The 27,040-nt window shown below is 54.9% G+C and overlaps 1 protein-coding gene and 1 long non-coding RNA gene across 5 annotated transcripts; one reads left to right on the forward strand and one right to left on the reverse strand.

The window, feature by feature from the left end:
• SLC45A3 (solute carrier family 45 member 3) lies at positions 1-27,040 on the reverse strand. 3 transcript variants are annotated; one of them, XM_075442674.1, is made up of 5 exons: positions 26,961-27,040; positions 7,487-7,902; positions 6,388-7,221; positions 4,597-4,862; positions 1-908 (listed from the first exon to the last, which is right to left on the reverse strand). In XM_075442674.1, exons 2-5 carry the CDS (start codon positions 7,656-7,658, stop codon positions 453-455), a joined length of 1,728 nt encoding a protein of 575 aa, XP_075298789.1. In that variant the 5' UTR covers positions 7,659-7,902; positions 26,961-27,040; the 3' UTR covers positions 1-452. The 3 variants fall into 3 exon arrangements, with proteins under 3 accessions (XP_075298789.1, XP_075298790.1, XP_075298788.1); XM_075442675.1 differs by lacking the exon at positions 26,961-27,040 and adding an exon at positions 18,220-18,299; XM_075442673.1 differs by lacking the exon at positions 26,961-27,040 and adding an exon at positions 15,076-15,163.
• LOC142364098 (uncharacterized) lies at positions 7,894-13,756 on the forward strand. Of its 2 annotated transcripts, XR_012766174.1 has the most exons (4): positions 7,894-10,170; positions 10,250-10,349; positions 10,572-10,826; positions 12,591-13,756. It is a non-coding gene; the product is annotated as an uncharacterized LOC142364098 (long non-coding RNA). The 2 variants fall into 2 exon arrangements; XR_012766173.1 differs by having other exon boundaries at positions 7,894-10,349.

Below are 27,040 nucleotides of genomic sequence, written 5' to 3' on the forward strand. Positions count from 1 at the left end.
TCCCATTTGCAGAAGTATTGCTCAAGAAGTTGAGTAAAACTACCATGAGCAGGGGAAGAGGATACAGCAACAGAAGAGCCAGTGATTTCTCCCCTCCCCGTACCGCTGCCTCTCCTGCTCAGTTTAGGTAGAATTACACAGAAACATGACCCGTTATTAAAGGAAACATCCATTTCCTCTCTCCCCCCTGTACAACCCCCTTTGGTGCTGGCTGTGCAGTGCTTTCTTTTGATGAAGGCACCTTTGGGAAGCACTGATGGCCCGAAGCACAACGCCCCGAAGCCTCATATTTACACCTGAGATTCGCCCTGCCGCATCTCTCCCGCCCCCAGCCCCAGCCCCGTCCCCAGGGCTGCAGCAAGGGCGCGGGGAGAGCAGATGCCACGCGAGGCTTCCCACCAGCGGCCGTGCCAACGCACACACGTCTCCTTCCGCCACGCGCGCCCTCCGCATCACACCGAATACTTCGCCATGTCACTCTTATCGAAGACAACTTTGGTTGCAAAGTAAATGGCTACCAGGCCAAAGCTGGCAGCGGACACCATGTAGGCAGTCACCGACTGTGTAAACTGGACGATGGACCCCATGAAGAGGGAGGGGACAACCTGAGAGAGGAGGAAAGCACTGTCCAAAATAGCCAAGTCCAGGCAGATCCCTCGGCTAGGAACCACCGAGTCCGGTTCTCCCACCATCATCATGAGCGAGACGTCGCAGGAGGAGCTGACGCACAGAGCCGAGCCGGCGGCCGGAGGAGAGGAGGAAGAGGAGCAAGGAGAGAAGAGGCTCCCAGCATGTCCATTCTGGTAAGGCACCTTCTGGCTGGAAAGGAGGCCTTTAGAGAAGGCTGAATTCTTGTCCAGTTGAGCTGCGTCTTCCTCCTCCTTGCTCTTATATTTATGCAAAAATACCTATGGGGAAAGAAGGAGGGCAGGTGAGGAATGCGTCGGCAGCGTGGAGCCCAGCAAGCGAGGTGGGGCATGGAGGGATCCTGGTTTTTGTGCAAGTGAGCAAAACCACCCCACGCTTTGTGTGCGCTGGTCAGGCTGTCAGAGGTGGGGAGCGCCTGCGGAGAGCCCGGCCCACGCGAGATGGCCTCCAGGAGCCAGCCGGGCTCTTCCCGACTGGCACGGGACGCAAAGCGACCCTGACTCACCGGGGGAACCCGGCCAAGCGGTGCCTTCGCTGTGTTGAAGCTCTGGGACTCAGCAGACTGCTACAGCTCAAAGCCAGCCCAGGCTCTGCCTGGGGACGTTCTGTGCCGAGCCCTGCCTTGTCACCTCCTCACCGGGTGCCGAGGGAGTCTGGGCACCAACTACAGCTCAAGCCATCCCGAAATCGGCTGATGCACACTCGCAGGACAGGAGTGAAGGGCCAGAGCCCACTCTGGACATATCACAGAGCCAGTGAGCTCCAGTCCCAACAGAAGTGTTTATAAAGCGGCTGACTGGGAACCCAAAACCTTCCTGCAGAAGAGCCCAAAGGGCGGATGAACAGTTCAGAGCCCCGGATGCACGGCCACTTCATTGTATCTGGGATACTTCAAAGTGACACCAGCTGAGATGGCACAGTGCTGGGAACTCGGGAAAGAGCTCTCTTCTCAGCTCTGCAACAGACCACGCGAGCGTGACCTCAACGAAGTTGCTTCATCTGCCTGACCTGAGCCTCCTCACTCAGGCTAGAAAGGGAGGGCGGGGGGAAGAAAAATCCTTTTCTTCTGACCCTTTTTTGCCTTGCGATCTCTGGGGCATGGCTCACTTGAGCAGTATTCACACGGAGTATTTGGATCAAAAAAGCTCTCCACGATAACGCCAACACAGAAGGAGCAGTCATGCGCAGACACTGGACACGCTGCAGAGCTCCAGCTTTAAAACTCCAGGGCATTTGCAATTACGCACAACCACTGGTCTGCGTGGGGCAGAGCAGTAACGAGGGACACGTTAATCCACTATCCGCATGGTGAGACTGAACAAAGGAAATAAAAAGGAAACAAGAGCACCTGTCTGAGAGCAGAGCGCACCGCACCCAGCTGTGGGGCTCAGAGGGGCTTGCCCGACCCACCCTTCCTCTTGCGGGAGGGACCCGGACCCGGCGCAGGAGGGGAGCAGCGGTGGTGCGGGAGCGTGGGCACCCCAGCTCTGCTGCAGGCCATCCCGAAGCTCCAGCAGCCTTGGCCCCCACCCAGCTACGCCCAGCCCTGCCCCAGAGTGTGTCAGCACCAGCCCGTCTCTGTTCACGCCGCCCCAGGCCACGGCTGCAGATCTGTAGCACAAACAGGTTCAGATTCAGCTCAAGAAGAGAAACCAGACGAGAACAACTTCACTAAACAGCAATCATCTCCCAAAAGCTTCACCTGGGCTCTGCTCAGCTGCTCACTGTACCCTTCAACTGCTCAATTCTACCCAGCCTCGTGAATTTACGCTTAAAACACATTAATCCAGGGCCATCACTTATCTCATGTGGAGCTTAAAAATCCTCCCGCGAGCCTCCTGTTGCCATCAGGCTTCAAAGCACCTCAAACCCCAGCATAGAAAGGAAGAACTTCTTCCCTCTGAGGGTGACGGAGCCCTGGCCCAGGCTGCCCAGGGAGGCTGTGGAGTCTCCTTCTCTGGAGATGTTCCAGACCCGCCTGGACACGGTGCTGTGCAGCCTGCTCTGGGTGACCCTGCTTGGGCAGAGGGTTGGGCTGGGGGACCCACAGAGGGCCCTGCCAACCCCAAACAATCTGGGATTCTGTGACTGCGTGAGCCAAACCAGGAAGCCCCCCACAGCTCCAGCCCTTCGTGTTTGACACCGATGCTCCCAGCAGCCTGCTCAGCTGCCCTGAAGGCCCACGCCACACTTCTTGGTTTCCGTGCTCATCCACGCTATTCAGAGACACAAGTTCTGTCAATGGTGTTTGAATACCTGGTGTAGAGAACTCATTTAAATCTAGAGAAAAGGACTTGAACACATCCTCACAGGAATGAGCTTAGTAAAAGCCTACGCTTTAAAATCACTCCTTGTAACACAGGATAGAACCGCAGGAGCTCCATGGGGAGCGGAGGGAACGAGGAACCTCGCTCTCCCTAACCTCTGCAGATACGAGCGACCACCACGCACCCCCCCTCTACCACGCTTTCAGGCGCTGTTAGAACACGCGGCTCCTTTCCTCCCGTTCTAGACCAGGTTAGGCGGCCATGCAGAGACGAGAGGGCATGCAGGAGAACGGAGCGACTTACACAGCCTGTGCAAAGCCAGGAGCTCCAGCTGAGGTGGCCTTGCAGGCTTTCGCCAAGGATCCCGCCCAGGGTGGAAGCAACAGCCACTCTGGATGCCCCTTCTGCTGCGTCGCTTCGGAGGAGTGTTTAACGTTAAAAAAAAAAAAGTAAAAGAAGAGAGGGAAGAAAGGAAGCAGGAATGAGGGAAGGCAAGCAAAAACGATGACAGATTTCAACAGTAAGAAAAAAAGAGGAGAAGAGAAACGGGGAGGATGGAGGATTTTCCGCAAAAAGCGTTTTAGCGACTGCTTCTTGTGGGGTCTCCCTGCGGTCTGCTGCAAAGTAGCTGGTAACGGAAGCAGGAACTTTCAAATTAGGGCAACAGAGAGACCAAACCCAGCCATACCCCACCTCATTGTATTAAAGAGTGTTTCCCCGTCAAGCCTTTGGCAGAGAGTGGGGCATGTGGCCTGCGCATTCCCCGCCTGCGGCGTTTGGTTTTCATTCTGTTGATACGATGTCCATGGGAGATCCCAGTCAAACCGAAGATTTTGCAAAGCAGAACGCTCCCGCATGCCCTATTTTGACAGGGTGCCTGGTGCAAATTGGGATGGGCTGGTCAGAAGTATTTGTTCAATGTGAACATCTGGATGCCTGTGGTAAAAACTCCTACTTATTTCACTGCACAGTGAACCGCCTGCCATCGCGATGAAAGAGCTGCTCTCTAACCACAAATTAATTTTGCATTTGCAGCACAAGAGAAACTCCTATTAATCCAGCGTGCAACTCAGGAACCTCCCAGGACTTCTCCACAAGGATAACATCTGTGGGACAGGATTACTAACTCTTATGTTGGTGTCAAAAGTTTCACAACATTTATTTTTCTTGGAGCTAGGGGAACAGGAAGAACCTCAGTTTTCATCTTACTGCTCCTCATGCTATGGACAAAAACTGGAAAGCAAGGCTGAAAAATCTTGAGTATTTTTAGCACCTCAGGACGGCAGTGCCGCAGATGTGACTTGGCTGCAGAATGCACACAGGTGTAACTAACCTGCACCAGATTCCCTAAAAATACACAGAACATCCCTTGTGATACACCAGTCCTAGCTGATCTCTCTCATCTCATCCCTCCCCACTTTTTAAAATTGCATAATGCTTGTTGCGAGCAGGGGACGCCTAAGGAAGGAGATGCTCACCTCTCTTATCTCCTCCATTTCAGATCAATGTTCAGACAAGACACAGCCTGGAGACAAGAGGCACATGTGGAAAACCTTTGCATGCAGGCTTGTGTTTCTCTGCCACGGGCCGAACCGACTGTGCCACCTGGAAGCGGCAAAAGAGGCTGGCCAAGCTGTCCTCACAGCTACCTGGGACACTGTCCTCTGGAGCAGATCCCTACCTGTTTCTCATGATGGTACAGCGATGCCAGGGTGTACGGCAGGATCTGGAGTGCGGAGAAGGTGAAGCCCGTCAGAGCAGCCGAGATGGTGACAATGATGACGCTGTGGGAAAGGCACATGACGAAGGCAGCCACGGGGAAGAACACCACGCTGGCCAGGTAGACCACTCGCGTCCCAAACTGCTTCACCATCCGGTCCATGATTGTCGAGAAGAAGATGGACGTGACACATTGCAGGAAGAGACCCAAACTACCCATCCGGACACCTGCGGGTAAGCAGAGGTGGTGACAGATGCTGCCCTGACCTGGTGACCAGGCTTCACCTGGCCAAGCACCTCGGGGTCTCCTTTGCTCTCCTTCGGTGCCCAGTGCAGGCAGAGCGTGGCAAAGCTGCCAACAGCCCTGACTACCACATGTGGCTGGGTCGGGGAGCAGAGCAGCACCATCGAACACAGCCCCAGCTGTCTCCCAGCGCCCACCCTCCCCCAGCAGCCAGTACTGCCTACTCGTGCTCCTGGGCACCCCAGTCTAACCAGAAGGGCAATGGGGGATAGGAATCCAAATGCCATTCTTGTCTTTGGAAGCCGTTGTTCGCACCTTCCTACTCTTGACCCAGGATCTGTCACCTGCTCGTGAACCAGGATCTGTAGTTATCTGATGCCAAAACCAGCAACAGAACAAAAGGAATAAGGAATTGTGCTTAAGCCAAGGTAAAGTACACAACATTCACTGAACAACTGCAGTATCCGGTAGCAATCCGGACCTTACCCTTTGCAAAGATCGATCAGATTTCAGGGAATTAAAACCATTAACTCTTTGAAGCAAGGATCATTACTCAACACATGTTTCTATGACAGCTAGCACAATGGAGTCCTGACCTGCGGGCAGCTATACAGTGCAAGTGTTAAACAATAATTAAGCTCCCTGTAAGTTAAACAGACACTCAGCACAAAGAGGCAGTGTACTGCAGAGCTCCTGGAGGCAGCGAACGGAAAACTCAGAGGGAAAGATACACAGCTTGGAGAGGAGGGCCAGGCAGGTGCCTCCAAGAATAAAAGGCTTAGATCAGGAAGAAGAAAAGCAGGGCTGGGCAGCGAGTCAAGACTCTGGCACAACACAGCAGGCAAAACAGGACAGCAGGTGACAACAGCAGGCAACGTGCTGCGGTGAGCAGTACCGCACCAAGTGGACGTGGCAGCTACTGACTGCGGTGGTGAACACTATCAGAAAGCTCCGGAGAGAGGAGTGTGAGCTGAGGCAGCTCTCGAGGGCTCCCCAGGTACAGATGCGAGATGGGAATCTCACAGCAGCACAGAAGGAAGATGCAGCAAAGCCCACCTTGCTGCTACTAAGCACGTCCTGGCTTTCCAGCCCCTGCTCTCCGAGGGCTGGGGAGCACCAGCACCCCTCATCTAGAAGGGAAGGAAGTGAAAGGACCTGGCAGTGGCAACCACCGTCTGCAGACAGAGCCGGACAGGTCCTGTTCGGCGTGCAACCTGCCAGACCATTCTGCCACTTCACGATTCAGCCCCAGGACAGGGCTGCACTGCCAGATCTATTTCTGTGCTCACTAGCTCGGAGGGGAAAGAGGCATTTCCCTATCTGGCCCACTGTGCAATGCTCTGGGGGTCACGGAGGAATGCTTTTTCCTGATCCACCTGCAGAAAGTCTATTTTCCTGTAACATTTTTTTGCATTACAAGCAGAGCCGAGCCCATTCCTAGCTCCCACTACATGCTCCTCTCGTAGGGAGCAGGTGCTGCAGCCTCAGAGCAGCCGGTTCGCTTCTCACCTTCATCGTAGTGGCGTCTGGCATCCGTGCCCGGCTTGGCTCTGGGGACGCCGTGGTACAGCCCTTCCCCAACAAAGTCTGTGTAGAACAGCATGAACGTCATGAGTGCCATCCAGCTGCAGAGCTCGGCCACGAACAGGCGCCGGATGACCTTGGGGATGCGGCAGTAGAGGCTGTGGAGCCGCGGCACCAGCGTGCAGAGGTTTCTCAGGGCCTGCATCACGTGCCTGGCCTGCAGCAGGCACGAGCTCCTGGAGAGCTGGCACGAGCAGCAGGCAGGAGCTGAGGGCTTAGGGGGAGCATCCTTCAGCGCCGCACCATCCAGAACATCTGCCTGGGTGGCTGCCTCCTCTGTCACAAAGAGCGTGGCCAGCACACAGCCGAGGAAGATGATGGCAAGGAGGCTGAAGATGCAGGTCTCCTGTCCTCCCAAGTACGGTGCCAGAAAGCTGCCACCCCAGTCAATGGCTGGCAGGAGGTAGCCGATGCAGCCCCCCAAGCTGATCATGAAGGCGTACATGGAGAAGGCCTGGCGGCAGTTGTCCGGCTCCTGGAAGAGGTCGGAGAGCAGGGCTTCCAGCGGAGTGAAGCAGACCTGGCCGCAGAAATCCAGCAACCCGACGCCCAGGATGAGGAAGGCGATCTCCAGCGGGCGAGTGTCGAGGGCGAACAGGCTGGCCAGGCTGCCGGCATGCGGGATGACGAAGAGGCTCAGCAGGACGCCCAGGCAAAGCACCCAGATGAAAGGACGCCTTCGGCCATAGCTGCTGTGCCAGTGGTCGCTGGCGGATCCGATCAGCGGGACAAAAACCAAGCCGAGGACTGGTCCTATCCCTGGAGGAGAAGAGCAGGTCACGTTAGGGGGACAGATCTGGAGAACACTGGTGTGTAGGCACTGTAATAAAAGCCTGTGATGTTTCAAGCATCAGTGAGCTTTGCTGGGTCACAGCCCACTCCTCCAGACACAAGGCTGCCCTTGATGCAACAGCAGCCCTGCAACCACCCCACGGAGACAAGCCTCCATGCCCTTATTTGTCCCTGCCCTCCAGACTCGAAGGGGAAACGAGCACCTCAAAGACAAGAAAAACAAACTGCCTACCCAAAACCATGGTCATGAACCTCTCCTCCACGCCCACTTCCAGCAGCAGCGGAGGCACGTAGGTTATCCCCGCAGCCAGGCAGACCTCCAGGCCGAACGTCAGGGAGTTGACGAGGAGGAGCTGGGTCCTGCGGCTGTGGAGGAGCATGCTGGCCCAGGCTCTCTGAGCCATGCCGCCCCAGCACCCCTCACTGACACGGGGCTGCGTCGCTCCGGCTGCGGCACTCCCAGGGATGCCCCACGGGCAAGGTCTGGAGCTTCCCTTCCCGGTCTGCGGGACAGATGCTGCCTCCCATTTTTAGCAATGGTGAACGAACCGTCTTTTCCTTTCTCTGAGCGCAAGATGCAGCCCCAGCAAAGTCGAGTCCAGGCAGCGATCCCGCTCCAGGCTTCTCCTTCTGTTCACATGCTGTGGCCTGAGAGAAGAGAGAGCTCATTAGACACAGTGGGGTCCAGGGCAGGGGAAAGGGCTAAAACCAGGTACCACACGGACACATCACTGCGGAAAGAGGCAGTCCCCATCCCAACAGGCTTGGGGGCACGGGACGATGAACAGAGGACATCTGGGAGAGCAGCAGGCTTAAAAGACACAGACTGCATTGGTGCCAGGTTTCTCTCCACAGGCTTGTGACAGGTGAGACAGGCACCTGTCAGACGTGGTTTGGGAAAATCCAATCCTGCCTTCAGGCTATGGGAAGTCTAATGACCTCTCAGACGGGCAGCTGTGGCAGGGAGACAAAGGGTTTAGGATCCCCTCTCCCAGTGAAATCAATTAAGAGTCCCCTCTGAGGACCGGGGCTGCGGGCACTTGCCTGCAGTCACACAGGGTCATCTCCAGAGACCCACGCCACCGCCCGATGACCGGGACATCCTCCGCAGGCTCCCAGGGCAGCACTTTCACCCAAATCCCATCTCCAGCCCCCGAGAAGGGGCACTGAGAACAGATGGTGCCTCTGCGGAGTTTCACAAACAAACCTGACCCACTTTAGCCTCAGCTAACAGCGAACAGCAATTACCTTGCTCATTAGCCTGAGTCATTTATTTGCCCTGTAACGTGCTCCCTCTCTCCAGCCTTCTTTAGATGGGAGAGGCCATCAGATCAGGACAGGGGCTAAGCAGCTACGGCAAAAGTAAGCAGATGCCTCTTCGTAACCTGTTATAAGCCTGCCACTATGTCAGCCTACAAATGGAAGAAACCTTGCAAGGTTACCAGCTTCTAGGCTAGCCCACCACACTGCTGCTTTCCTAAAAGCATCTCAGGAAAATGGTCTGTAGTTACACTAGGAAAGGTAGAACGGGTTAGCAAGACATTCAGCTCCTGCACAGACACCGATTTAGGAGTAAACCAAACCGCAGTCCAATTCTCAGGATTCACATGGTCTAAATTCTCACCCTAAACGAGGCACAACTGAGTTTCTCCATGGGGACAAGGCGTCACAGGTCCCGCTGGCCTGAATGTGCCTCAGCTTATGACCCATCTCTGGACTGCGCTCTGCGCTCCCAGTCTGCACAGAAGCTTCTGCCCCCCGTTCCAGCACAGCACAGCCCCCAAGTGCTTTGGGTCCTTTGGATGAAGGAGGCTGAACAGAACGCGAGACACGCAGGCGGAGGAGTTCATCTCTGCTTGCTCCCTCCCGGGCCGTGGGGAAGCTGTAACCGCGTCCCTGCCTGCCTGTACACCCGCTCCATGCCCGAGCAGCTAGCTGGTACAGAGTTTCCCTTGCTTTGCTGCACAGAATGAGCCCATCAGCAGAGACGAGGCAAAAATCCAGTTTTGCAGCCCAGTCCCCCTCTAGATTCTTTGCCTTGATTACAGGGGAGAGGAGACTCCTGCGGGGAACATCTCCAGGCCAACGCTCGCCCGGTGCAAATCAAGTGTTCCCTGACTTCCCAGAGCACGGGCATTTGACCTCCATCACTGCACAAGCGTCAGTGCAGGTACAGCTGGGACAGCTTCTGCCTTCTCCCCTTTCTCATTCTTCCCCTTTGCCATCATCCAAATAACCCACACGGAGACGACTGGGTGAAGCCGGAGGTGTGGCGGCGAGGTTTGGACAGAGCTGCCAGCGTCGCTCCCCGCCTCTCGCTGCTGCAGAGGAGAGGCACAACCCCCGAGCTGAGGAGCTGACAGGCTGCCAATTACACACAGTCAGCACTGATTATTTTCCTTCCAGGATCCCTCACCTTCCCCCTCCACACTCACTTAGACCTCAGCTGTCACTGAAGATACCTCCTTTTAACAACTGTGAACATTTAAATGACTTGCCCAAGGTCAAACGGCAAGCAGAGGGGGAACAGGAACAGTTTTCCTTTAATCACCAGCCATGGCTTCAAAGGAATCCTCGGAGGCCCCAGAGATGCTCAGCATTACTTCAGCTGCACTCTCTCTCTGCAAGGAAGCGACTGGGGGCAGCAACCACCTTCCTCAGATGTGGGCTAGACACAGGATGTCTCGGCCGTGTTCCCTTGCGATGGGTGCCCAGCTGGCTGACAGCCTTGGGACAGGAATCGAAGCTGCAGCCCTCCAGCAGCACAAGGCTGGGTGCTGTCAGCCAGAGGAAGCAGACTCACAAGCCAGAATTAACTGAGCCACCGTCGCTCTGAGCTAGAACTGGGAGATGTGATGTCCACTGTCTGCTGCAGTCCAGGGTCTGGAGGGCTTACAGAGCAGGACTTCTCCCAAGGTAATCCCCAATCATTAATTAAAAGATGTCTCACACACACAGAAAGAAAAAAAAATGTTTTTTTTCCCTTTTATTGCAGTGACTTCTCTAGCACTGGGGAAGAAGCAGCAATTTGTCCATCTCCCCAGGTGCCTGAGAATTTCAGGCTGAGGCAGAGAGGCTGAAATTCTTATCAGCAGGTAAGGGAAGATCTGTCTCCCCCTCCCCCTCCACGCCCTCAGAGGGCTTTAACGAAAAATAAATCCCAGTATACCCAGAATCAATACTCCTGCCCAGCCATGAGAAGTTGTCAACAGCAACCAAGCTGAGATACAGCTGCTACACATTATGAACCTAAAAAACGTTTAAATTACATTTTGTCCCAATACCCATCAACTACTTTTTCTTTACTTTGTTCACAGAATACAGAGAGATGGATTGGAAAAGAAACGCCAGTGCAGGCTAGGAAAACCGTCTGAAGGGTTGCTGTGTAAGGACAGGGGCAGAGGGATGGAGAAGGCAGGTTCGGGGGGCTCACAGGAGCCAGGCTGAGAGGCAGCCAGCAGCCAGGACTCACCTCCTCCCCACTGAGCAGCTGCCGGTGATCCCCGCAGCTCCGGGCTGCGCTCCCCAAAGCCAGCCCAGCCTCCAGGAAAAGCTATTTAAGGAGCTTGCAGGTGAGCAGAGGTGGAACCGAGCCGCAGGTACACGCACGGGTTTGGTTTCAGGGCCCTCCCCGTCACCCGACAGCACGGCGCGTTGCTGGCGCGGCAGCCACGCCTGGGCTCCTCGCACAAGGTGCTGAGCAAACGCCGGCTGCAGGCACCGGCCCCGCGAACCCACTGCCCCAAACCAGCGCAGAAGGAAAACCCAGGCCCGCGCTCACATCTGAACTTTGCCCAGAGCCCTGCCCTGGCGTTAACTCTTGCCACCTTGCCGATCTGCCGGTACTTCGCAAACAGCCAGCAGAGAGAGAATGAGTACACGGGAGTGTTCTCTTCTTTTTAAAGACAGGGAGATGTTCCCTGCACAGAATATCACAGAATATCACAGGATAGTAGGGGTTGGAAGGGACCTCTGTGGGTCACCCAGTCCAACCCCCTGCCCAAGCAGGGTCACCCAGAGCAGGCTGCACAGCACCGCGGCCAGGCGGGGCTGGAATATCTCCAGAGAAGGAGACTCCACAGCCTCCCTGGGCAGCCTGTTCCAGTGCTCCGTCACCCTCAGAGGGAAGAAGTTCTTCCTCATGTTCAGATGGAACTTCCTGTGCCTCAGTTTGTGCCCATTGCCCCTTGTCCTGTCACTGGGCACCACTGAAAAGAGCTTGGCCCCATCCTCCTGACCCCCACCCTTCAGATATTTGTAGGCATTTATAAGGTCCCCTCGCAGCCTTCTCTTCTTCAGGCTGAACAAGCTTTGCAGGTAACAGTCTGGGTCCAAATAACAGTCCCAACAGCAAGACCAAACCATTTAACCTGCTAAACTCTTCCAGGAGAATTTGTCTGGCAGACTACGCAGGAGGACTGGTTTGGATCCGGTGCTCTGTAACTTTGTCCTGATGTGGAAGGAGTCAGGCTGGCAGACCATCCCCGAGCTGGGAGACCCTGGTCTACCAGCAGCAGTTCCACATCTCACAGCCCATCCAGCCCAGTGGGACCTGGCATCTTAGAATCACAGAATCATAGAAAGTTTTGGGTCGGAAGGGACCCCCAGAGCTCATCTCGTCCAACCCCCCCGCAGCGAGCAGGGACACTGCTAATGAGATCAGGTTGCTCAGAGCCCTGTCCAACCTGGTCTTGAATGTATCCAGGGATGGGACCTCCACTGCCTCTCCGGGCAACCCGTGCCAGTGTTTCACCACCCTCATTGTAAAGAATTTCTTCCTTATATCCAGCCTAAACCTACCCTGTTTTAGTTTAAAACCATTACCCCTCGTCCTGTCACTGCTGTCTCTACTAAAAAGATTGTCCCCATCTTTCCTATAGGCTCCCTTTAAGTACTGAAAAGCTTGCGATGGGGAGACCTTTCGCAGTCAGACTGGGGGGGCTGGTCCAAAACGCTGCATGGCAGCAGGCACTTCTTGCCCTCTGGCCTCAGTTTTCCCAAAATTCAACAACAGGGACAGCGTTTGTCCAGCCCTGGGGAGCGCGACACCAAGCACCTTGACAAGGATGACAGCCAGCCCCCCCCAGGGACACACCAGCCCCCCCCAGGGACACACCAGCCCCCCTGGGTAAGGTTTCCCACACACGGAAGCAGAAGGCAGCCACATGCGGGGCTTTCTCACAGCTGCTCACCGAGCTGTCGTGCCACGGGGACCCCGTCCGCTGCTGAGCGTCAGGGCTCTTCGCCTCCCTCCCCGAGGGGAAGCAAAGCATCTGCAAACCCAGGCTTTCTGTTTTAAGCTTGCAAACCAAACTTTTCCTTTCCTTTCTCTGCAGAGATACAAGGGACCAGCTCCGGGACGCCGGGTGACCTGGCCACCCGGGAGGAGGGCAGGAGCAGAGCAGCCCACCCGGGACACGGGCAGCCCGGGGTGGAGAGGGCTCTCTGCCACCCAGCACGGCAGAGGAGCCTCCGCAGCAACGGCGATCAAAGCAGAAAGGATCGCGGCTCCTGCAGTCTCCCGCTCCCCTTCTCCCCTCCCGTTCAAGCACCCAGAAGGACAGGGAGGAAGGCAGGCAGTCTGCCTCTGCGGAGTCCAGCTCACCGGGCAGCACTAACAGGGAGGAAGAAGGAGCACGGATGAAGCCAGGGAAAGCGGCGTCCAGGAGTCCATTTCTTCAAAGGCAGCAGGCCAGCAGGTTGGATTCACACACTTGCCCTGCTCAGAGTTAGTTCCCTGCTCACAGGCTACAGAAGAAGTTCTGACAAATCTCCTCCTCTGCTCGACGTGGTACAGAGACGCAGCAAGGCCCTGCTTGAGCAAACCCACCGTCTGAGTTTGAGAAAAGCACCAGCGAGCGCACAGGCACGCGCGCAGAAACAGGACTGAATTTACTGGGATGTCAGATGGCCGGACTCTTTTACACGAGGCAACCCCATGGCAGCAGAAGTTCTCCCCCCACTCCCTCTCAGCCAGCGCAGACGTTGCTCTGCGTGCCCCCTGCACCACACCTTTCGCTTTCAGGAGACACCAACCCCGAGACACCTGAAGCAGGCGGACTACGTGCAGGGCGCTGATGGAGACGCACGAGCAGAGACGGAGAGCAGCCTCTCCTCCTCCCAACCCCCTCAAATCCTCCCAGCATGGACCTTACGAGTAATCGCATCTAAACAGTGCTCAGACAGAACGCAGACTGAGGGACAGACATTTTACAAACAAAATTTGGGTGTAGTTCCGTGGCAGAGAAAAACTCCTTTATTCCTCAGAAGAATCCATACCCTGCCACTCCACAGTCCTCCCAGTCTCTCACACGGGTGCGGAAGGGACAAGCGATGTTATTACACGCGGTAGGAGCCTCTCTGATTTACGGCGGTCGTGTGCCCACCCCACAGTGCGACAAACAGCCATGGTAATGATCAGACAACAGAGAAATAGATCCATCAACTATCTGTGACCTGTCAGGGCTCTGTAATAATAATAATGATGATATAATAATGATAATAACAACTTGAGCGCTGTCTTATATGGGGAAAAATTACCCCACAGAAGCCTCCGCCTCGGCAAAGCAAAAGCCTTAGCTTTCTGCAGCAGCGTCCGAGGCAGCTGGAGGCAGGAGACGGTGCCGCGCGGGGAGCTCAGCTCCAGCCCAGCGCTCCCAGTGCTGCGGACCCGCAGCGTCCGTCCCCGCCGCGCGGCAGGTCCCACCACAAACGGGCGGCAGGGAGAGGGGAGGGCGAAGGGTGCCGCTGGCCGTCGGGTTTCCATTCATAACCGCAAGGCTACACTTCCAACCTTCCGAGGGGCTCTTTATGAACGTCATTAATTCCCCGCTCCCTGGAAGCCCTTGGGAAGAAAGGGTGGGAGAGAGCACAAGGGCGAGCGCTTAGGGAAGGGCTGTTCATACGGTGCCAGATCCTTTCACAGCTATCAGTGTCCATTCACCGCCGCTGAATGTGAAAGACACCATGGAGAATAGCTCTGGCAGGCTGGCGCGGGATGAAATGGAAAACTCACCCGACCTCTCCTGACCCTCTCCCCTTCCCCCTCGCCTCCCAGATCTCCTTGACCCCATTCACAGAGTGGGGAGAGGGGAGTGGTCATTAAGCAGGGATGGGAGAACGGCGATTTATTTAGTCTCTCTGAATTAACTCTGCGTTTCCTTTGAGCTCAGGGGCTCCTCGGCAGCTCGGCTTAGGGTAAGAGCAGCAGCGGGTAGAAATCCCCTCGGGCGAGAACAAGGAAGATCCGGGTGCCCCAGCCCATTTGAAACTCCCTCCCTCGCCACACCGTGCAGCGTCCGGCAGCCCAGACACCAGGATACATTAATCCAGGACAAATGTCAGACGCTGCAGGTGTGTCCAGAGCTGCGGCAAGGGGCAGGTCCCCACGTCAGCTCAGCAGACCTTCCCCGCAGTTTGGTTCAAGGCAGACATTTGTATTCATCAGGCTGGTTCTTTCCTGCTACGCTGCAACTGCTTCCTTGCAGCACCCAGAACGTGATCACCCTGCCTTCAGGGCTACCCGTAAATCCGGAGCTTAGTTCTGACCCTTCCGTGCTCGCCGCCCTCCTGACGCACAGACTGATCCCTGGACCAACAGACACACGCGCGGAGACGGACAGCAGGTCACCACCACCTCCATTTTGTGAACTGAAAGTAAGAAGCCAAAGAGAGAAGACGGGGTCAAGTTCTCAGCGCTTGCCGCCAGCAGCCGATTTTCAGGGGGCCGTGTCTCCCTCTCCCCGCGGGCCACCGAACCAGGCTGCGCCCGCTCAGACGCCGAGCAAAGCTCTCGTCTCCCTCAGCCACCGAGCCACTCACCTTCCCCGTGCACGGCCGGGGCTCGCCGAGGTGGACTTTGAGATGCAGTCCCGGGTGCTGCCCGGTTCCCGCTGCCGCGACCACAGAGCACCAGTCACTTCAGAGCCACGGGGGTACGTCTGCAGCTGCAGGGAGCAGAGGTGGGACCCTCCCTCCACCTTCAGCCCTCCTAACCCGGGAGGCTGGTTACTCCTGATGGTTAGCAGGGCTGGGCTGTCCAAAGCACATGTTTCTGTTATCAGTGGCTCCTTCAGTAAAGGTGTCTCCGTGAGGGCAAGCGACTGTCAAATGTCTTCCGTGTTCTACAGTAAGCAGCAAGGGCACGTGAAACAGGTCACTGTCTGTCTCACATTTATCAGCTGGATAAAGCAAAAGCACCAGGGAAAGGCAAACGAAGGGCCCTAGGAGATGGATGAGAAGGTCAAAATACTTCTTAAGAATGGGAGTTCGGAAAGGACACTTTCCCAGCCAGGCAGGCTAACAGCACTGCCCTTGCTCTGCCTGTCATACAGAGGGGATGCTTTCCAGGGTGGAGAATCACAGAATCACAGAATAGTAGGGGTTGGAAGGGACCTCTGTGGGTCATCTAGTCCAACCCCCCTGCCGAAAGCTCTGTCCTGCTCGCCCTTCGCGTCTCTGGTCTCTCACGCTCCTTTCTGGAGCTGTGCCAACAGCTCTACGGAGGCTTCACCCTCACCCTGCAACACGAACGTCACACAGCCCGCAGGGCAGCCCACCGGCCCCGCTGACCTCCTGCCCCACACCCTGCTCCTTCCTCAGGCAGACAAAGGAATTGCTCGGAGGCTTTCTCCCAGGCTTTGGCTGCCTTAGCCCCCGTGCCAGGGTACAGCGGTGAAGAGTGGCCAGTCCCAGCCCTCCTCCTCCTCCCCACGCCGCTGCCTGTCTGACCAACGAGGTCGCTGACTCAGCAGAGGCCACAGAATCCCAGCATGGCAGGGGTTGGCAGGGTCCTCTGTGGGTCACCCAGCCCAACCCCCTGCCCAAGCAGGGTCACCCAGAGCAGGCTGCACAGCACCGCGTCCAGGCAGGGCTTGAATATCTCCAGAGAAGGAGACTCCACAGCCTCCCTGGGCAGCCTGGGCCAGGGCTCCGTCACCCTCAGAGGGCAGATGTTCCTCCTCATCTTCAGCTGGAGCCTCCTCTGCTTCAGCTTGTGCCTGCTGACACTTTCGGAGCTCGCCGTGCTTCTCGAAGGGACAGACACCAGCCCAGCGCGCACCACGGTGCCAGCAGCTCTCTCGCAGTCGGCAGGCACCATTGCCACGCTGACTCCACAGCAGCAGCCGGGAGACCCTGCTGCAGGCCACGCAGGTGAGACGGGGCGCAGAGAGGAGCTGGGCACTGCACTTTCTCCAGACAAGCAGGGGCCGAGGCTGACGGGCTGAACCCTCGCCTGGCTGGTCTGTAGCTCAGCCCGTTCCCATCGGGGACACTGCAGCAGAGGGAGGGCCACGCTGTGACACGATGAAGGACTGAGTGCCCCAATAAACACCCCATAGCTGAGGCCAGCTGCCGAGGGATCTGCAGACTGCACCGGAGGAACCGCAGCGGGACTTGTTGTGCCTGCCACATAGGAGGATGGTCTCGCTGCGTTTTACCTGCTCAGGACTGGCATCTAATCACCAAACTTCCTCAAGCACGCAGAAGCCCCACACGCTCCTAAACCCACGCAACGCAATCGAAGCAGCAGCATTTTCAGCCTCCGCTTTCAAGAGCTTCGCTCCTTCTCATCTCCCTTTCCTGAGTCAGCGTCGGGTCTGCTATAAACAACTCCAGACAAGGTTGGCTGGCTCTACATGAGAGCTGCAGCTTCGCTTTGCTACTGCATGACCCAAGCTCTTGCTTTTATTCATGAGAGGAGCCCCTGTTTTGGAGCAGGAGGGGAAATGAGAGAAGATCTGGTTCTGCTTTTCACTTGAGCTCATTTTCGGTGTTTAAATACTCGCACCCATCGCCCTGGCATTTGGTCTGAGTCAGCCTTTCCCCCACCCCCTCTTCTTTATTTATTATTTTTAGCAGAAGAATAAAAATGTAAATTGAACTGGAAAGGGAAAAAATAAGCCCCCTCCAGGTGCCCCCCTCCTCTGCAGCGCGGTAACGGGCACAGATTATATCCGGCACCACATGACCAGGGCCCGTATTTATATGTCAGCGTGTAAAACCTACCCCGCTGAGCCGCCTTTTCTCTGCCTGAGGCTGGGGGCTTCTGCTACGCGTCTAGTCAAACAGGCCCACAAAGGGGATTAAGGAGAGCCCCTCAGCCCCGCAGAGTAATCCATCAAATTATCCCTTGTTGGCGTTGCTGTCCTCTTCAGAGGAAAAAAAAAAAAAATAGGAGAAAAAAAATAAAAAGCCCTCCAAAGGCTTTTAAAGGCACTGAAATTACACTTGAGCCTGAAACACTCCACCCAGCTGCTGTAGCCCACAGCACAATGGGCTGGTTGTAAAGGGAATACCGGGAAGGCAGCAAAAAGAGACGGACGCTGTTCAAAAGGGCAGCAGGCTCCCCAGGTCCGAAGCTCGGACAGGCGGCTCGGACCCCCGCTCCCGAGACCCCGCAGCAGAGCCGGCCCGGTAACGCCAGGCTGCCCTGCGGAGGGGTCTCCGGGAAGCGTCTGCCATGCCCGGATGGATGCACGGACACGTCCCCGTCACAGGCAGAGCCTGCCCTCCCGTCGGGCATCGGGGCTGGGGTCCGGCGGTGCCCCTGACCCCAGGCCGTAGCACTGTCACCCCACGCCACCTACACAGCCCCCAGAGCCCTGCAGCCAGGCACTCCTCCAAACCCCCGCAGAACACCCAACGCAGACAACAGCCTTGCCTAAAGCTCACGGCACCTTCACCTGTGTCCCCACAGGCAAAGCAAGGCCAAAGAAAGACCACACTCACCAAAACTCCGCGAATTCCACTTGGAATCTGTATTTTCTTCCACTGCGGCTACCTAAATCGCACACGAACTTCTGTGCCGGTCATCACCGCCCCGCTCTGAGGTACGAAGCCCTCTGTCCACCAGCCCTGCCTCAGCAAGCACATGGGATTTCAGAGGTTTGCATTACTGTAATCCTTCTTAGGGAGCAACGATCGCCGGGGCGCAACAGGGAAAGCGGATAGTAAAGCACTTACCCCAGCAGCCTGGAAGGAGCAAAGAAGAGCAAACCAGTCCTGGTGGAAGGCTGTGGTTGTGTACAAAGAACACATGGCTGTCCCACTGCAGCCACGCAGGTCACCTTAGCACCGACAGCAGTGGCACACAGCTTCTGAGTTTTAATCGCTAGTGCTGAGGAGAAGAAGAGTAATTTCCCATCTGTGACAAGGTGGCAAGGCAGAAACCCTTGCTGCTTTACTGTGCCCGCTTTGCACGGCTGGGAAAATGGGAAGTGGAGTTGGAACTTCTCGTTTCCAACCAAAGCACAAACGCTGGGTAACGGGACGCCTGACTCCTCAGCACGGCAACGCCGCACGCCGGCTCCTCCTGCCTCCGGCACGGCGTGGCACCGGCTCTAGGACTCTACCCCATGACAGAGCTTCATCATTTCTGGCTTTATTTGGAAAGCTGTGACAGTCACGGGGCCAGCTGAGTTTGAGGACCAGCCCTGGGGTGGAGAGGACAGTTCCGATGCGCTAGCGAAAACCGGGGGCCAGAGCAAAGGCTGACGGTCTGGATTTGGTCCGACACGTGAGACGGCAAACCCAGACCGTCAGCCACGGCTCCCGGGCCAGCAGCTCTGCAGAAACACCCGGCCAGAGGGCTGAGGGGCTGCTCGTTAGCCCAACAGGCTGATTAGAAAGCAGCAGCGAGGGGTCTGACAAATTTAACCGCGGCGGGAGCTGCTGCCACCGAACACTGAGAGGGAACCTTCTCTCGTTTTGCCAGGAGTCGTGTTTGCCGAGGTCTGTGCCAGGAAAGAGCGAGGAGAGCAACCAGCTAAAACTCGACACACGGCAGTCCTCGGGGAGCAACAGGCGCAGACTTCTACGGTCGCTTTTGCTTAAAGTTTTGGGAGCGTGACCTCGTGCTCTTCCTCAAAGGATATACTCTGAATCCTAGACACACACAGAACTAATGGGCTCTTTTGTAATCACATGGTAGTTAGTCCATTTTTTCATGGTAATTTTCTGGTCTGCAATTCCAGTTATTTGTGTCCCTGCCGGAGAAGTTTGATGCTAACATATCTCTCGGCAAGCCCTTTGACCTCCGCTGGCAGGTTGGTGGGTTTCTCCCTCTCTGTTTTCTGTCTCTAAAATGAGGTCATGGCTTTGAATGAGACAAAGAGCCTTTGCAGCGTGAGGAATAGCCCCAAGACAGCTGTGAGTACAGAAGCCCCATCAGTCACACCAGACCCCGAGCGCACGAGAGGCGAGAGAGCCAGGCAGCAGCCCACGGCTCTCCGGGGAACGGCTGGGTTTTACCCCCCTGCTCCCAGAAGAGACCGTGCAACCCCTCGTACCGGAGCCGCTGCAAGAACGGACGGGCAACAGGCAGCCAGGCACGGCAGCCAGATCCAAAGGGGAAGGGAATAAAGCAAAACTCTCCCAACACTTTGGACCGGGAGTTGCTGGAAGATATCGCCGTCCCCAGAGCCCGTCCCTCGGGCAGAGCGACCCTTTCCATGCTGCTTGTCGGCTCCCCAGCCAGCCCTGTGCCCACCCACTCCCTCGGCTCCAGCGGCCGGGGCAGTCGAGCTCGTGCCGATATGCCTGGCTGCCAGCAAGGCACCTTCTGCCACACCACCACCCTCTGCCCAGGGGACACCGAGGGGCATGTGTGCAGGGAATAACGGGGCTTCTCTGGGGCACATTCAGGTCACAGACCACGTATCAGAGTCCCGAGATCTTTCTTAGAAGAACAACAGTTTTACATGCCTGGGGTAGCAAAACCCATGCACAAGCCCTGCTGCCTGCAGCACATCGACCTCTCCGTGTGAACGAGGGCCCTCAGACCACTGCCGGAGCAGAGAGTCTTTTCCTGATCACGACAGACCGGTCATGAGACCCCGGTCTGAAAAGATGAGATTCTACGATTTCACTTCTGCCTGAAATTGTCTGGGTAATTGCAAAGATAAGAAGCAATCAGATTTTAATTTTTAAGACAGATAAGTTTCACTGGAACATCTTTATGGGAAACTTAAGAAGCCTCTTCCTTTCCCCCTTCTCGTTATTAGTTTAATGTGTTCTGGCCTCCGAACACACAGGGATTCAGCATTAAGCTGCAGCCGTCTACAGAGCACACGCAGCAGCATGGAGGATCTGGAAGGGGAGTTTTTTGCTTTTCAAAAGACAAGGCTCAAAGCTGCCATTTCTATAGCCAGGCATTTCATCACCCCCCCCTCACTCCCCAGCCCATCTCTCCTCACAAACAGGAACCTAACTTCTGTTCTCAGCCCTGGAAAGAGCATCAGCCCTAAATGATTAGCTTTTTAGTAACTAAGCAGGGAGTTCAAGTTCAAAGCTCCCCGGATTTTGCAGAGCGCTCTGCGCAGGGGTGCTCGGGCTTTTGGCTGTGCATGGTCAGCTTCTTGCTCCGACGGAGTACAGACCGCATCTATCAAGAAGGACAGGCAGGAAAGTGGTCTGAGCGCTGAAGTTGCTTCGTGCTTGCTGAAAAAGTCTGCTGTAGTGGCAGAGGATAAATTAAAGTTCGTGCATTTTGGACTCTGAGTAGAGGCAGGATTTTCCCTCCACGCTGGGCTCTCTCTTGCCCGTATTTACTGGAGTAAAGTTCAGCGAGCTACTAATGAAGCAGAAAGACCTCTGATATTCTCACGATGTGCTCCGGGCTGCCTCGGGCAATCAGCCAGGGCACCCCGGGCGGGCACAGTGCTGGCTTTGCCCAGCAAGAGCTGGGACAGGGCTTATCACCGGCACCGTCCCAGGTCTCTCTGGCCACGCATCGGCATGTGCTAACTAGCCCCAGCCCAGCCTTCTGTTAGCAGAGGGGATAGCTAGCATTCCCTGCTCTTGCCCAAAAGGCTTCTGCGCTGCTATCAACACTGGCCGCAGACAGTGATGAATGGGAGAATCTGGGGGCAGCACAAACGCAGACTGTGTGCACCGAAATCAAAGATGAAAGAGGCCCTGTTGAATCATCTTCCCCGGGGCTGCTGCAGGGCTGCTCCCAACAGCACATTCTCCAGTCATTTGGCCAGTCTGGGTGGATGGATCTCCACCACTGAGGTTGCAAGAATTTCCCCTGAAATGATACCCATGGGCTAAGAGACTTCATAGCTGGGAAGCATCTTTCCCTCCCTCCCTCCCTCCAGCTAACCCCTGTGTAATTCCTGCGCTCTCCTTTTTATATGCATGGTCAGACCCCTCTCCAGGCCACATTTAGCCGCTCTCCTAAACCTAACTTCAGTCCATTCTCATGACAAGCCACCCTTCCAGGCCCATTAACTGCTCGGTCAGCCTTGGCTGGAGCACAGCAGCCTTTTGTTCCAGCATCGCTCCCGCCGCCCCTCGCACACAGGAGCCGTCTGTCAGGGCCATTCCCAAACGCACCTCTGGAGCCCAGCATCAACACCGCCCGCACAAAGCCCTCCCCTGTCGTGCCCGCAGCCAGGACCTGGTACACACAGACGGCTGCCTTGGAGAGCCACTGTCATCTCATTGTTCCTTTGTGCTCCATCTCTTTGCATTTACGAACCGCCTCTCGCCCCAGACCTACAAGGAAGCTCTCTCTGCGCCCAGAACAATCCTTTATTCTGTTCGCACAGCTCCAAGCAAAGTGAGAGTTTTTCCCAGAATCCAGACCCAGGTAGCACAGCGATAAATCGCCAGCACACAGCACGGGTGGGGAGAGCAGTGACAGAGGACACTGGGCAACAGCAGCGTCAGCTCGGGTCTCGCAGCTCACCAAACGCTCCAGGTCCCCTCTCACAACAGAAGCGGCATCGCAGCCCTGGGCAGAGAGAGCAGCGTGACACCCTGCGTCGGTGGCAGACGCTTCTCCGGAGGCAGAGCACAGCCCAGCATTTCCAGAAAGAACTTTGCTGATGGAAAAAAGCATGAAGCCACCAGCGGGAACTCACACACGGGTCCCAGAGTGACGCAGGGGCCTTTGGTCTCTGTGCAGAGAGGACAGAGAACCGAAGGAGCACGCTGACATCCGCTTCGAACCTCGCTGCAGAGCCAGTTCTCCCCACGGCTCCTAAAGGAGCAGCAGGCAGCTGGGAGAGATGGCAGAACAGCGTTGGGTTGGAGGTTTGACCACCACCTCAGCTCCTCTGATGCAGCAGGTCACATCCCAGCAGGAATCACTCCTCATGTTTGGTAAAGAAAGTGTGACCCGCGGATTTTGTTGCACGCACCATTTCACTCAAAGCCTTAACCCATAAATCTGAAGCAAGATTTAGACGTTATCCACAACTATGTACACATCATTCCTGAAGTTGGCTCTAGCCTGCTCTGCAAGAACATTAATGTCTTCTGAGTGCTGACAACTTGCACGGATTCGAGTCACTGCACTCATTATATTTGCATTTTTTCTCGAAGTCCTAGCTCCTGGAGACAAAACACCACAGAGAACTTTAGCTTCCAACAAAATGAAGGTGGAAAAAAATCTGCTCCCTTGATTGAAGAGAAAAACTCTAGACCTCACAAAGCAAACTCAGTGCCTGTCATTGTTTTAAGCTGCTTTGTGCAAATAAACCTCATTATTTTGCCAGAGGCCATCCTTACGCCTTCTGAGTATTCAAAACCCAGCAATTATGAGAATTCATCTCAATTCACCAGAAGCTGGTTCTTTCTGAAATCGACAGAGCTGATTTCACACGTTACTCAAGTTTTCCCCGGATGTTAGGACAGGGCCAGGTCCTCAAGGTCTGGACTAGCAGCAGTTTCTTTTAGTCCATGTACAGTAACATGGAGACAGAAAAACGGTTCAGCGCTGCACATCAAGCACCTGCTTATTGCTGCGTGTGTTCCAGCCGCCCTCTGGCGCGGAGACAAAGAAGCCATTGGGAACACATTCCTACACTACATTTCTTATTTTGCCAGACAATATTCATGGGGGTCTGTTTCTCCTCTTATGCAGGCTGGCAAAATGTTAAACAAATATTTTCGAACTGCGAGAGGAACTGACATTTTAGGATATGAAAACAAGGAGGAAGGGCACAAATTTGAGGACCTCCAAGGAACAGCATGCATACAAATAATAATAATAAAATGGTGACTTTATAGTCCCACTTAGTTCTGTTTTCTGAACAAGCAACTCGACAGCTTAGTTGGTGGAGACATCAGCAACTCCTGCTGCTCTGTAATACAAGATCCGACTCAGATCCTTACAGCAGCGAGGAGCAACAGCAGCACAGGAAACAGAACAGGTTTCAAGGAATACATGGATTCAGCATATCACCAGTCTTAGACAACGGAACAATACAGGCATCAGGACACAGAACTGCGAAAACAATCCTTTGGTTTACTGTACTCCTAGTCGTTTGCTTGTGGTGAGTGCAAGATTTCCTTTACGTTACGCAGATCCACGCTTAGAGGCAGGCGGTCTTCCACGAGCACGTATATGGCTCGACCACCTCGCAGAGACTGCTTTAAAGTTCCCCCCGGTTCTTTAAGCGCAAGGATTCTGCCATGAGGGTCTCTGCCCCCCCTTCTTAGCTGGGCCCTAGGGTTCCCGTTTCCACGTGGATAGTTTTGATGTCTGCTACGAAGCAGAAATCAAGTCAACATTGAAAGTAGTTGACAGCTGCTCACCAGCTTCTCATGACTCCCCGGCCCCACTCCTGGCACAGCCGCAGTCATGAGTTTCACTGCACGGCTGAGGGATCACAGGACTCCCCAGGCTGGCTGTCTAGGGTTAGATTCAGTTAAGAGTAGCTGCCTCACGCTGACTGCCCCCACCTCCTGCAGAAGCCACAGGGCAGGATCATACGCTGGAACTATTTGCAACAGCAGAAGGGAACAGGGGAGATCCGCCAGATATAACTCTCTTTGGTTTCTCCGTATCCCTCTCCATACTGCCTGCCACTCAATTCTCTCGAGGCACAAGGCTTTACAACTTCTACCACCTGGTCACCCCTACCACCGCCTGCTGCTCTCCTCCCACCCCTCTGGTCCTTCTGCTTCTGCTCCCTCGCAGACTCAAATCCATCACAAACCTCCACAACTTGCACCCAACGGGTCAAGTGTTCTGCTTTGATGTTGCCTTAGCCAAGATAAGCAGATCGCAACACGCACATTAAAGAAAACCCAAAACAGTCAACCACCAAAACAAGACACTCCTCGGATGAACAGCTCCAACATGGAGAAAGGCGGGATGAACACAGACGTTACTCACACTGCTTACAGCTCCTCTGGAAAGCTCTACAACCCCACCGTGACAAAAGCGGTATAAAGCTCTGCAGAGGCTGAAGTCAGAGGAGTGCATTAGTACCGTACCCACTGATGTGTAGGAAATATGCTTAAATTGCCCGCAAATATACAGCCATCAAGAGACAGGGAGACCACCAGCAAATGATTCCCCAACATCTGCTATGAGTTTTTTCTTGTCATTTAAGCAAGCTCCTAGCACTGGTCTAGCCTAGTACCAGACCTGACAGACTAGCAGGCAGCTTGACCCGAACCAACGGCTAGTCACGACCAGGGAAGCACACACCAACCCGCCGTATTCCGAGCTCTCGGCCACATCACCTTCTGCAGCACTTCTCAGAAACGGAGCAGTCAGGAAACTGCCACAGGCACAACTTTACACACTGGTTTTTGTCAGTGTAAAACTCTAGAAGCCAGAGAGTGAGACCAATACAATCTCGCAGAAATACCACGTACAAAGACCACTTCTACAGAGCATCGATATTTGTCTTCCTTTGCTTCTGCACATTCCTCAGAAGTAACTTGCAAACCCCTTAGAGCTTCTTGTGGATCCAGCACAAAAGGCTCTGGGTGAAGATTTTCGAGTGATGCAGGCACTCTGCAGACCAGCTGATATTTCCAAAGAGGCTTTGCAAAAAGATTCACAGGAGACCCACGCAGTTACGCTTGAAGAGCAGGTTTCGCCCTGTCACTTCATCATACAACAGATTTGATGCTTTTAGGACCAGCCTTTTTTGGTCCATACTCTGCTTCTATTGGCAGCTTCATTACAAAACTGGGCAGCTAGGGTTAGTTTTCACTTTATTATATTTAAGAGCATGCGCTCACAATGCCATCAGCCACAAGAGTCCAGCCACCACCCTAAACTCCACGCCGCAGCTTTAGTCAAAGAGCAGAGATGTGTAACTCGGAGAGAAAAAACAAAAACACCACCGACCCACCCAGCCCTCCACCCCCAACCACTACTTGAGTGCTCCAGCGAAATAAACAGTTTGGGAAAAAGTTTAGCAAGAGTTTACGCTAGACATCCATATTTTCTAGGGATCTGACAAGGATAAAGCAGAACAAAGGCTGTATTTTCTAACTCAGCTGGATCAGCCCAGTGATTTCAGCTTCTCACATTCTGGATATAGCATTTTCAATGCTAACAAAAATTGTGCACCTTCAAAAAGATGCTGCTGGTGCAGTCTGTCTGGAGTGCACTGTGGCATCTACTACTCCTCTACCGCATTACAGTGATGAGAATCTTCAGCATCTGTAAGGCTACTGCTTTGTTCAGAGATAAAGCTACCGCTATCTCTAGACAGCTTCTACACACAGCCACGTGGCTTGCGCCTTCGAGCAACAGCCCCAGGCTGGGAAACACCTTGAGGTTCAGGTACTTCAGCTGGAACCTCTTCAAGAGGAGAAGACACTCTCAGAGACGACACTGCACGGGCTGTGTACGCACCAAGCTGTAGGGGAATATACCCCCAGCAGACAGCGCAAGGAAAATCTCCCTACAAGGAGAAGTTTGCTACTAAATCCTAAGATTGGTTTATGCCCTGAAATAAGGGGATTTATATCCCTTGCAAAGCTCTCATTTAATTTGCTATTAATTCTGGAGATTCTTGTTATCCATATCAAATTTATAATCCTTTTTTCAAATCCCATAAGCCAAGCGCTCTTGGCTTCCACGATGTTTTGGGGTAATAAGTTCCAGAGTTTCAGGCACTGCCCGGAATCCAGGCACAGGGCTGGGAATCTGGCGTTCCTGGCTCTGCCACCACAGCCACTCCCCGGAGAGTGGAAGGGCAGCAGCTACGGATGATGCAAGAAAGTCCAGGTAAAATCACACATTTAAAGAAAAAGAAAAAAAAAAAGAGAGAGAAAATTGCAGGTAGGGTGAATAACAGCAAACGTTTAAAGGCTGGTACACGTTTTTCAGGAGTGCCTGCATGACTGCAATGCCCGAGTCATTTGGGTGCTTTTGAAGTTCTTACTCATGTTCTGTTACTATAAATGTGTAGTTATTCAAATGTTACGCACACAAACCCTGCTCTCTCGAACCCACATCCAGAACCACAGCAGTGCCAGAAGGGGACACGGTTTGAGCCCGGCCCCTTTCTCCCTGCTGCTCGTGACTCTGACAGAGGTAGATGAGGACCAGGAAAGCGGTTCCGGATACATTTCCCTTCTTTTTTAACACAAGCATGAAAATCAAGCGTCTTGCCAAGTCTGGCCGTCACCGCCATAAGACTATTAGTTTATCCTAGCCTTTTTCTCTTCCTCCTAAAGCTGTCACCCACGGGAAGACAAATTAGCCTCCCCGTTTATGTTTACCATAAACAGCTCAGGCATTTTACCCCCGAAGTCTCCGGTCACGCCGCAGCCGGCCATCTGCGGAACATCCCCGCTCCCACCCAGGTACCGCTCCCACGCCGACCCCCTCCTCCCGCACCGACGGGCTCCCCGGGCAGCGGCCCCACGCCGAGCCCGCACCCAGCAGCAAGGAGCAGCTCCCTCGGCCGGGCGCCGGCTCCCCCCGACCCCCGCTCACTGACCTGGCCCCTCGGGACTGCGGGACGGCCGCGCTGCCCCGGCTCCCTCCCCGCTGGCGGCGGCCGGCTCTGGAAGAAGGAAC

This window comes from Opisthocomus hoazin, chromosome 25 (genome assembly GCF_030867145.1).
Source record: "Opisthocomus hoazin isolate bOpiHoa1 chromosome 25, bOpiHoa1.hap1, whole genome shotgun sequence".
Taxonomy (NCBI): Eukaryota; Metazoa; Chordata; class Aves; order Opisthocomiformes; family Opisthocomidae; genus Opisthocomus; species Opisthocomus hoazin.